The following is a 12,233-nucleotide window of genomic DNA, read 5'->3' as shown; positions in this document are numbered from 1 at the left end:
CAGGGTTGGTTGTTCCCTCTTATTATAGATGGCCTCTTTGACTCCCCGTTCAAACCAGCATTCCTCCCTATCAAGGATGTGCACATCCTCATCCTTGAAAGAGTGACCACTGGCCTGTAGATGGGTGTAGACCAGAGGTGGGCAATCTTATCCAGAAAGAGCCAGTGTGGGTGAAGGTTTTTGTTCCAACCAAGCAATTACACACCTGTGTCTCCTAATCAAGTTCCTCAGCAAAGACTCTACTGGTTGATTAGTGGGATCAGGTGTGTAACTGCTTGGTTGGAACAAAAACCTTCACCCGCACTGGCTCTTTCTGGATAAGACTGCGCCTCCCACCCCCACCCGATGTAGACTGTGGAGTCCTGGCCTGACATGTTAGCTCTCCTGTGTTGTGCCATCCTCTTCGCCAGTGTATATTTGGTTTCCTCGATGAACAATTCACAGCAATCCTCCCAGCACTTAACAGCGTACACTATATTGCTCTGTTTGTGCCGGGGGACCCGATCCCTGGGGTGGACCAACTTGTGTTTTGGGGTTTGAACTGAGACGCGGCGTTTAGAAAACACGCGTCTCAACTGTTCCGACACACCCACCACATATGGAATCACAACCGGTTTTCACTAGAGAGCTGGTCACTCTTTCAAGGATGAGTATGTGCACATCCTTGATAGGGATGAATGCTGGTTTGAATGGGGAGGCCATCTAAGTGAAGAGGGAACGACCATTCCTGAATGTCTATGCATGCTCAATAAACCAGGTAAGGAAATCACAGAGAGGTTAATCAGTTCATCTAGACTGGTTGGGGGATACCTGCAGTCAGCTGAGACTGACAAAGTCACTTGGATGATAATGAAATGTTTCTTCCGCTAAACATTGTGTCCAGATGAACTGATTCAACCATCCCTGAACCGAGGGGGAGACCAAAGAGTACATCAGTCACCATCTTACAATGCTGTGATTGCAACTATTACCCAGTCCTCTGTGAATAGTACACATGGCCATTGTAACTCTAGGTAATGGTCACGACAGTTTGCATATGAAACCGATCCTTGTGCAACTGTATTGTTTATAAGGGTGGGGATATTTGGACCTCCAGTCATTTGCAACTGAAGAAGTTACTTAGATGAGTGATGAAACATTTCTCCTAATAAACGTGTCCTGATGAACTGATTGAACTTTTTTTTTTAATTTTCTTACCTGGATTATTGAGCATGCAGCAAGAAAGAAAGAAGACCAGAGAATTCAGCATTCACATACTGCTGTGTAGCTTTTATAGTACTAAGTACTACAGTATGATTATGTGTTAATCAGGCTCGGTCTTCATGAAATTGTTCTAGTCTTTAGTGTTAGGGCTGCACCCCATGCTGTGACTTTCTTCTTGCCTCCTTTCAGGAGCTCTGAATCCCCTCAGCGCTGCGGCGGCTGCTGCTGCTGCTGCTGGGAGGGTAGCTCTTGCCGGTCAGACAGCCGCCAATGGCGTCCTACTGGTCAGCAACCTAAATGAGGAGGTCAGTAAGACACACACGTATCAGACAGACCCACATACCCAGATCAGACTCTCCACAGCTTAACTCTGTCTTACTCTGTCTAATGGGGTGCTACTGGTCATCGCTAAATGTCCCCTCTTTGTGCTGCCATTTTCATTCTCATGTCTTGTGTCTGTTGTATAGTCTCTTTTGAGAAACACCATTTTGATTTTTTTTTTGAGTTACCTGCGTGCTTGATTTTGAAATTTAAAATGAAATGACGAAAAGAAGAATTTCCCATGTTTACATGTTATTCCCAGACTCTGGTGGTTCAGTTTTAATATTTGTGACTAAAACAGCTCTTTGATAAATTAGACGATGAAAACCATATTTACTTGGGATGTTACAAGGAAATGCAGTCCTGAGCTTTTCCCTTGACTCTGAATGGAGGAAAAACTTCAGAAGACCAATTTTTTGGACTAATAGGTTTGATGGACTTGTTTCACCCTCTCCCCCCTTAAAAAAAAGCTTCCATAAAAGTGCCATAACAATCACTACTATGCTAGAAGATAAAACTAAATCTCCAGAAAACCCCCCCTGAGTTTTTAGTTTTATCTTTTCCATCCTTACTGGAGCTTTGCACCAGTGTATCATCACAGATACAATACTTGTTGTTTCTAACTGCACTGTTAACACCAGAACCACCACGGCGGTCATTATGAGTGTTTTTGGATTTTAAAAGTTTGGAGAAAAACAGATACAGATCTGCCGCTTCCTGGATGCTCCCAAAATTGCATATATTTGCATTAAAATGAGTTTTAGATCTATCGCACAAAAAACACGTTATAAGATCTACCTAAAACGACAATAAGCGGTCAACAGGACCGTCTCGTCATTTGCGCGTGATCGTGGGCGTCATGTCAGTATTTATGACGTGTTGGTTAAATCATTTCCTTCGTGAAGTTCGTTGCTCTGTTCTAGAAACACACTAGCGCCCTCCAGTGCAGAAAAATAGTCTAAACTTGATGTGTGATTATGTCCAACATGTCTGGTTATAGACGCCGTTACAGACGCACCATGACTACCACCGAGGCCTTGCAATATTTACAGTCGTTGGACAGCCGCCATTTTAAATTGTTTGAAAAATAGTATTAATTTTGGTGTCGATTTCATAACGGACATACTAACATATATAATGCATTAAGCTAATTAATTACACATACTAATAACCACTAATTATTTAATTTACTTACTAACTATTTAATTTATTATTTATTAAATTAAATTAATTACACGTAATAGTTAATTATTCATTAATAGTTAATTAATTGGTTCGAACCCCCGGGTCGTCCTGTGTGGAGTTTGCATGTTCTCCCTGTGTCTGCGGTGGGTTTTCTCCGGGTGCTCCGGTTTCCCCCACCATCAAAAAGACATGCATGTTAGGGTCAGTGCCCCAGACTGAGGCATGGCAAGACCAACTGGAGTTGGTCCGCGGGTGCTGCACAGCGGCTGCCCACTGCTCCTCGCTACACAGCTAGCATGGGTTAAATGCAGAGAGGAATCCCCCACGTGGACTAATAAAGTATATCAAAATCAGATCAAATCAAATTCATATCTCAACTGGGTATTTATCTTGACAGAATATAGAATTTAAAAACCGGCCGTCATTTTGACCGCCCATGGTCGTTTTAGGTAGGAGTGAAATCCCAGTCGTTGTAGTGTTAATCACACATATGTACTCACCTATCCCAGGATATGGAAAGAAAAACCAGTGGGTTCCTCTCTTGCGTTAGACCCGGTCTCTTGATGGCCGGCTCCGTTTTAAACATCTAGGGTTCGTCTTAACCATCTATACTACCCCCTCCATGTGTGGGCTGCTGTAGTCTTATTTATTTTGTTGTTGTGTTTGGGTCAAGACTCATCATATCCCTGTAAGATTGAGGGTGAATTTGCTGTGTCCATCACCTCACCAAGACATGTCTTGTGTCTCCCAGCTCTTTACTCTTGTGTGAAACAGTATCTAACTCGGCTAACTCTGTTTTTCTCTCTAAGCTCTTGAGTCTTCAGTTCATAGGACAGCTCATATGAAGTCATTCCCTGTTCTCTCCTGTGTCTAGTTGTAGGAACAAAAACTTTGCACTTGTCTTCATCTATGAAATGCTTGTTCACTGTCTTCTCCTCTCCATGCTGTCTGTCCCTCTTTCCCTTTAAACTGACACCAATAGTTTCTACAATCTGTCATTTACCCCCTTTTCTGTTCTCTCTGCTCCTCAAGTCCTCTTTCCAGCGCTGAATGAATGTGCCATGATGGAGCCTGGACAGTATTGAAACCATACCAGGAGATCCCCTGATGGTTGGATACTGTGCACTCGCTCTCCTTCCCTCACTACTTCATCACTCATGGATCACATTTAATTTATGCTGCACATTTTGTAGGGAAACATGCAATCTGCTTTACATGAGAACCAGTTGAGAAAGTGTGAGGAGAAGCTCTCTGACTTGTGTGAACGCCACCGTGGCTCCTGTGGCCTTCACATCAACTCTTGCATGCCAAGTTGTAACTCACAGTTTTACTTGCATGTCTCTTAAACTATTTACCCCCAGTATTTCTTTACCTTACACTACCATTCTCAGCTGAGGTCTTGTATGTTGATCTACCTGCTGCATGTTATTTTAGCCCATGGTTATGTTTTATATTGCTGGTTTTAATATGATTTTTGACATGAATGTACCTTTTACCCCATGCTTGTCCAGGATGAAATATATTTTGGCTTAAGTTATTTGCGGGTTTTTGACTAAATAAGCATTGATCCAAGCCATTTTCTCTGACCAAACTACCTGCATTATTCCAGTGTACTGACCTATATTTTATTTTTTGTCCCTCCCCCTCCTTACTTTTTTTTAAATTTGCATTGACCCTCCCCTCCCCTTGCCATTCATTTCCCCTTTTCTCCCTCACCCCCTCTCCCCTCCATTCCCTTTAAATTAACCATTGTCCTTCCCTGTACCTGTACTTGTCCCTCTTCATCCCTCATCATCTGTGTGCTGGGGGCTTTCAATCCCCCTGCCCCAAACCACCATGTGGAACCCTTCCACTCCCTCCTACATTAACCACCCCAATCCTCCATGATTTCTCCTCCTCCATGACCCACCACCTCCATCACTCCGGGGGGGGCGGGGGGCGGGGCACCATCCCTCCTACCTACCTCCGCTCTGGATCTCCGATCTGTCCATCTCCGCTCTCTACCTCCGCTCCGCTCCGACTCTTCTACCTCTCTACCTGTCTCACGCTGCTTGTTGCTCTTCTCTCCCTCTAAAGATGGTTACGCCCCAAAGTCTGTTTACCCTCTTCGGTATGTTATCGTTAGCTCTCTCTCTTCTTTCTCTCTTTACCCTCTGTTTTTATTATTTTTCTCTCTATCTTTGAGACATATATCATTATTGCCAGCTTACACATATTTTTTCCACACAGTAGTTGATTTGTCTGGTAGTTGTAATACATTTTGCCCCCTTGTTTACTGGTTTTGGTTAATGTTCATTATTTTGACCTGAGAGTCAGAACATAGTCATTTATTTATGTGAATGCACGGTTAAATGATTTTTCGCATGCTGATTTGTTTATAATAGCCATCTGATACAGCTTGATAACTTATCTGTTTAGAGGGTGTCTCTCTCTTTACCTGTTCTGTCTTACACCTCTCACTCTACAGTCTTGTATGTACTCTCTACTGTGTTGTCTGAATTGGCCTGCTTCCCAGTGCTAATAGTTTGTTTCCTGACTGTGCTTTCTCTCCACCTCACCCTCTCTCCTCCTGGCTGGCTGTGACTCTAATGCAGGGGTCTTTGGGGATGTCCAGAGGGTAAAAATCCTCTACAATAAGAAGGACAGTGCTCTCATTCAAATGGCAGATGCCAACCAGGCCCAGCGAGGTGAGCAGTATTGTGAACACGAAGCTGTGATTCCAAAATTTACTTAAACCATATTTTTGCAAGTATAGAAATTATTTGGTATGTATATAGTCACTTACTTTTAGTGTATTTCTTCAGTTCTGTTTGGACTGTAAATAAGTAGAATCTGTGCATTCCCATCATTGAGTAGGGGTGTAAGAAAATATCGATACACTCGAGTATCGCAATGTTGTAAAGGTTCGTGACAAACATTTTCTGTTCAGTGTAACCTCACGACCGCTAGATAACAGTGTTGTAATCTATCTTCAGCCATTTGACTCTTCCACTCCAACACAAAGAACATGGGCCTATGAAACCACAATATATGTCCTTTCTTACGGTATCGCAGTATATGTTGAATCGTAACCCCTGTATCGTGATACATATCGTATTGCCAGACTCTCGCCAGTACACAGCACCCATCATTGAGCTACTATTATTTAATTTTTTCCCCCCAACTGTCACAGCAATGAGCCACATGAATGGCCAGAAGATGTATGGGAAGATCATCAGAGTGACCCTGTCCAAGCACCAGACGGTGGCCCTGCCCCGTGATGGCTTGGACGACCAGGGCCTGACCAAGGACTTCACCAACTCCCCACTACACCGCTTCAAGAAACCCGGCTCCAAGAACTTCCAAAATATATTCCCCCCCTCTGCCACTCTCCACCTTTCCAACATCCCGTGAGTGCTGAAAGGAAACTGGTTATGAACGTAAACCACTAATGGCTAAAGTATGGAAACTTAACTTGTTTCTTTGTGTGTCTTTCTGACAGGCAAGATGTGACCGAAGAAGACCTGCGGCTGTTGTTTTCTAATGCAGGTGGCACAGTGAAAGCATTCAAGTTTTTCCAGTAAGTTCATTTAGAAGACTGTCCACTGTCTAAGCATATTCAGTTAATTCATGTCAACATTTCATGACAACCACGTTTGTGCATATTAACAAAGGAAAGGTAACACCATGCGCACTCTGTCCTTGCTGATTCACGATCTTGCTATTGTGAACCAAAAATGGCCAATTAAATACACCGGCCAGAATTTCTTAATGAAGCTTTCATTCTTTGATTTTTACATTTTGTGATCCGTTTTTGGGGATTAGCAAAAAATACCAATTTTATGACCACTTTCTCCACATTCTGTCAGCTGCATGCTACTAATTAAACCCCACGTTTTGTTTGTTGTGGTTGAGCTCACAGAAGAATGTCGTGTGCCTTTCCCAAATCATCTACTTTCCACCTCCCTTTTTTGACCTTCGTTTTGAAAAGGCAGTTTGGAATAGTGTAAACATGGCTCAAGTATCAAGGCTTTAAACAGCCTACAGCGAGTCAGTTTTTGAAAGAGTCGTAAGTTTGTCTGCATTGTCTCCCACAAAAATGTCAAGCAAGTTGGCATCCTTACCTTTACCTTCTATTTACAGAGACCACAAAATGGCTCTTCTTCAAATGTCAACAGTGGAGGAGGCCATCCAGGCCCTGATTGACCTCCACAACTACAACATGGGGGGCAACCAACACCTAAGGGTCTCCTTCTCCAAGTCCACTATTTAAAAACTATCCCATGGCTTTAATGTATCCTCACCGGTCAACAAGCAGTTGGACTGTTTCGGGACACTGGGGGACCACATATTGACTGGTTAAATGATAGGTTGATTTGAGTGTTTTTTTTTTTGTTTTGTTTTTTTTATCATTCCTTGAGAGACTGAAACCTTTTGACTTGTATTCAGTCATTTCTTTCTTATGAAGAAACATTGTTATAGCAATGTGAGTCGTGTAGATACCAGACCCTCATTTCTGACCCTCTGTAACTGTTCCTTCATACTGCTTTTGTATCACAGGCAAGATATTTTTGTCCCGTTCAGTGTCCCCCAATGTGAGGCAAACAGTAATGGATATTGAGCTTATTTCATTCTTTTTTTAGTTTATAAGATACTTATGTGCCTTACTTGACAATACCAACTTTTTCTACAGCTGAACATGTTTAAATACCCATTCTATGATTTTTAAGGCACATTGGTATTTAGGTAGTAGTTTTGATGGTTGAGAATACGAGCCATTTTCATCTGGTCTTTTAGATCTAACTGCAGTTTCTGAAGCGCTGCCGCTGACATATTTTCTTTCAGGGTTTTAGTTATTTGCATATGTTCTTTTGTTTACCAAAAGGAACAAAATCTGTTCCCCACCAGAGCGAAATAAATGCTTTCTGCATACAACCTGTGATACATGGTGTAGCTCTAGTTACAAACTTTCAGACGTTGCAATTTCCTTCTCCCCCACTTATCTATTTTCATAATTCATCCCTCCAAACCCAAGTTTGATGTGGCTCGTGGCTGAGTGTTTCTACGTGTTGTTAAAACGTTGCTTTATCTCTAGCTGTTTGGTGTAAATGAAACTGACAATGGTTTTCTTAGCATGTCTAGTTCTGTTAGAAATTGGAATAAGAAAGTGTTGCATGCTTTGAAATAGGGCTGTCACAATATTAGATTTTCACTACATGATGATCGTGGCCAAAAGAATTCACGATAACGATATTATCGTGATAATATATAGCCATAATAATAATGGATTACATTTACACAGCGCTTTATCTAGACACCCAGAGCGCTTCACAATGAAGGAGGGAAACTCACCTCAACCACCACCTGGGTGATGCACGGCAGCCTTTTGCACCAGAACGCTCACCACACATCAGCTTGAGGTGGAGAGGGCGATATCTATAGAAAAGTAAAAAAATAAATACAAATAAATTATATATATGTATTTATATATATATATAATGCTATTGGTCAATTCATCTTTAATGCATTTTGTCTATTTTGGCAAATGAATCACTCAAAATACGAGCGTAGGGAGGTGGAGAGTCTGTAACCATAACTGTACAAAAACGTACCAAAAGAACAATTACACTTAGTGGATAGTGAAAAGGCAACCAGATGAACTGATAAACAAAAGATCCACAAGCCCGAACATCTGCCATCCAGGCCAACTGAAACAAACCACCTGCGGGGAGCAGGGCAGACAGTTTGTGTGTGATACCACTTTGGTATACTGTGATTTACTGCCTGCTGACCAGGTCCTGACATCATGTATTCCTCTGTTTTCCACCACATGATTTTGCGCACCAGTGCTAGCCACACACTGTGGTAGCAGCTAGCTAGCTAGCTAGTGTAGCGGTTTAACCAAGTTAAACCAGTCTGAGTCCGTGTTAAACCCCACAAAGCACACACGACCCCTGGCTGGTTCATAAAACACTCATTTAAAACTCAACCACACCATCTTTCAAAGGTTATCCTGGAGCAAAAAGGGAAAGAAAGAAGTTCTGTGTAATTCGGTTCAGTATACAAAGTAAATGTACTTCAGTTCACTCAACAAAAATACTCTACTTCGGGATTTCCCGGTTATCCAACAAACAAAACTCAAAATCAGGAAGTATTCCCAAACGCAGTTCAGTTCAGTTAACTCACAAAACTCCCAAAGTTTTAGTCAGAGGGAAATAAGGGCAACAAAACAAAAAGAAGGACAAAGAAAAGACAAACGGTCGCCCGCAGTGAGTATTTCAGGCTGTTGTGGAGCCTGGAGATGTTTAGCTGCCGGATCCTCCACAGAATCCTTGAGATGATCAGAGATGGTTTTTCACGGGGACACGTGCGAATATGTAAGAAACGCGGAGTTAACTTGGCGGGAAGGCCTGGGCAGGCCGGCGGAAGTGGAGGCGTAACTTCCCCCTGCTCAGACGCCATACTGATTTGTGCGACTCATAAGGGAGCGGTCTCTGAAAGTGGGTACGTCAGGGCCGTGTCATGGCTGTCAGGCGTGGTGGGTGGGTGTGGGGAGGTGAGTGAAAACAGACTGATAGCCGGAAACACATTTCTCATTATTTAGAACAATGTAATTTGGGCCATATGTGTTTTATTAACATATCGATATGTCTTTTCTTTTTATATCACGGTTAGTCAGTACCGGGATATCGCCACACCCCTACGTTGAAGCAGCTGCAGACTCGACTCCACTGTGATGTGGTTGTGACAGTACAGTGAGGAGAAGGCTATTTGGTGAGGACCAACGTTTGTGCCTTTAGCGTTCCTTTTGTTTTAACAAGAACATTTTGACAGAAACGGACATGTCAGCGTAAACACTAAACACGCGAACTGATCGGTGAATAGATGCGACCCCCCGACTGTGTTTAGGTGTCTGACCCTCCAACCCCTACAACATACACTTGACCTGTCCAGTGATGCATCCAGAGGAACGGGTTCTATAAAAGTCGCTGTATATTTCCTTTGAGTCACCTTTTCTCGTCAAATTGTTAAAATATTAGAAAAAAGTTTGGAAACGGCACATTAAATGTTACCCCCCCCCCCCAACGATGGGAGTTGTGACTGTGTTCCTTGCTCTTGGATTTTCCTCTGTCTCACTTGTGTAATCAGCTTTTTTTTGTAGCATGCCAAATAAAAGTTCTGTAGTTCGACGCTCACCTCCTCTGTCTCTCAAGTCTCTTCTCTGTGTTCTGTCCCCCTGGCTGACTTGGAAGTGCTCATCAGTCAGGCGGGAAAGACAATAAGCCCACTTTGGACCAACTGAGTTATTAAAAAGCCAGTTAATGCCCTTTAATGGCTTATTAACTAATGGGCACTCCTTGATGAATTTTCCCACCCAGTCAACTGACAGATTGCATTTCTAAGACATCTTGCTCTCCTCTATCGTGGCCGGCAGACATGCCAACATGTACCCCGCTTCTGCTGCACGGCGGAAGCTAAGCAGGTGTGGGCTTGGCTAGTCCTTGGATGGGAGACCGCTCGGGGAAAAAACAGCTTCTGCTGGAAGTGGGCTTGGTGGGCCAGTAAGGGGCAGTCTTCCCTCTGGTCCTAAGGAAGTGGTGTTGGTGGGCCAATAGGGGGCAGTCTTCCCTCTAGTCGTAATAAAAAAGCAAAAATCCCAATGCCCCAGTACAGTGACACTGTGCTGTGTCTGTAGGAGATGCCGTCCTTCAGGTGAGACGTTAAACCGAGGTCCTGACTGACTGGTCATTAAAGATCCCATGGCACTTATCACAAAGAGAAGGGGGTTCCCCGGTGTCCTGGCAACATTCCCAACTTGGCCGTCTCCATCTGGAGACAGCCAAGTTGAAGACCTCACGGACAGGGGCTTCCACCAGATGTTCCCAGTTCACCCTCACTACATATTTGGGTTGGCCAGGTCTATCCAGCAGCCTTCCCCACCATCTAATCCAATTTACCACCAGGTGGTGATCAGTTGACAGCTCTGCTCCTCTCTTCACCCGAGTGTCAAAAACATACGGCCACAGATCTGATGACACGACCACAAAATCTATCATCGATCTTCAGCCTAAGGTGTTCTGGTACCAAGTACGCTCACCAGCAAGCATCTGGTAGCTGGGCCTTGGCCCGAAAACACAACGTGGAGCCACCACCCCGTGGACACACCACGCGCGGGGGTGAGCGTTGGTGTAGGGTGCAACGCAGGCCGGGCTAAAAAACAATCTAATTCTGTGTAATCTAACCCAATCTACACTGTTTGAAGAAGACGCTTGTGCGCCTTCACTTTACTGACAACCTAAGCTGAAGGCATGGTCAAGGCATTTCCACGTCATTTTAGGAGGGTAAAACAATGGATGCAGACCAATCCAGATTCTTTTTGGACGCTAACATTCCCAAGCTGGGGGGAGAACAGACTGCACATGCACACAAGGGAGAGTCGCATCACACCATTCATACACACAGAAGAAGAGGAAGGGGAAGATATCATTCAGAGAGACATGTGACAGAAGAGAACTGTTTGCGATAATCGATAATCTATATGCTATAATTCGGTCGGCAGAACGGTGCTTGGTAAAGTCATCGAGACAGAAATCGCCCCGCCGTGCACGACAAGTCGTGAGGCTCAGATGCCGGGCCTCACGACTTGTCGGGAGGACCAGATGCCGGGCCTCACGACTTGTCGGGAGGACCAGATGCCGGGCCTCACGACAAGTCGTGAGGTCCGGCATCTGGTCCTCACGTTGCAGCAATGAAAATACCTGCATTTATTTGTGTGAAGTTCGTGAAAATATTACTTTTATATTCCCAAGGGAATAACGGTTCATGGGCTATTTATTATTTATTTGTGTTACGTTACAATGGCGCCCCCTTCTGGTATCGCCTGGCTATTACTGGTTGGTTGGAGTTAGCAGCCTTTGTCACAGTCGTCCCCTTGCCGTGATGGCTGTGGTGAAGACGGTACGTCAGCATCATATGAGCTCCGCTCCCGTTTTGTGTTACGTCACAAGTTTCACCCAACTGTCAAGAGCCTTACGACTGGACCGAGATCACACTGCACGGAGATCAGAGAGTTGGGAATGTTTATTTTGATTCAGATTCAGACTTCATTTATCCCAGAAGGCCAGTTCAGTTTTACAGTCTCTACCCAGACCATTACACAAACTCCCAGACAAGCGGCCACCATCACCACCACCACCACCACCATGTCGGAGACGACAGACAGATCGGTACACGGGCAAGAGATGCACACCGTCCCCCTCATGTGGCGCCGCATGCAGACTCACACCAGGGAGGACCAGGTGGCCCAGGGCGACATTCACACAGGTTAAAAGAACAGAACGATACAGAAACAGACGAAGCAGTCTAAGATGCATTGCTTCGTTACCTTTCCCCCCTCCAGTCAGTGAACCTGCAGACCCACCAGCCGGGCCAAACACAGACGAGGCATGGACCTACTACTGTGGTCTAAAACAATATAACGCATCCTCTTAAAATGACGAATCTCAGCATTTAACAGCCGGACAGCAGAAGGGATGAAGGGCCTA

At 44.2% G+C, this 12,233-nt stretch overlaps 1 protein-coding gene across 2 annotated transcripts in view; it reads left to right on the top strand.

Moving 5' to 3' along the window:
* The window catches only part of ptbp2a (polypyrimidine tract binding protein 2a), a 31,536-nt gene extending 23,093 nt beyond the window's left edge, over positions 1-8,443 (top strand). For both annotated transcript variants that reach the window (XM_056299016.1, XM_056299015.1), the window contains exons 9-14: positions 1,393-1,508; positions 4,786-4,819; positions 5,304-5,396; positions 5,882-6,098; positions 6,191-6,268; positions 6,832-8,443. In XM_056299016.1, coding sequence (XP_056154991.1) covers positions 1,393-1,508; positions 4,786-4,819; positions 5,304-5,396; positions 5,882-6,098; positions 6,191-6,268; positions 6,832-6,961 — 668 coding nt within the window. In that variant the 3' untranslated portion in view covers positions 6,962-8,443. The remainder of the gene's footprint in view (positions 1-1,392; positions 1,509-4,785; positions 4,820-5,303; positions 5,397-5,881; positions 6,099-6,190; positions 6,269-6,831) is intronic.
* Positions 8,444-12,233: the final 3,790 nt, after the last annotated feature.

This window comes from Lampris incognitus, chromosome 19, assembly GCF_029633865.1.
Source record: "Lampris incognitus isolate fLamInc1 chromosome 19, fLamInc1.hap2, whole genome shotgun sequence".
Taxonomy (NCBI): Eukaryota; Metazoa; Chordata; class Actinopteri; order Lampriformes; family Lampridae; genus Lampris; species Lampris incognitus.
This window is presented reverse-complemented; position numbering and strand designations above follow the sequence as displayed.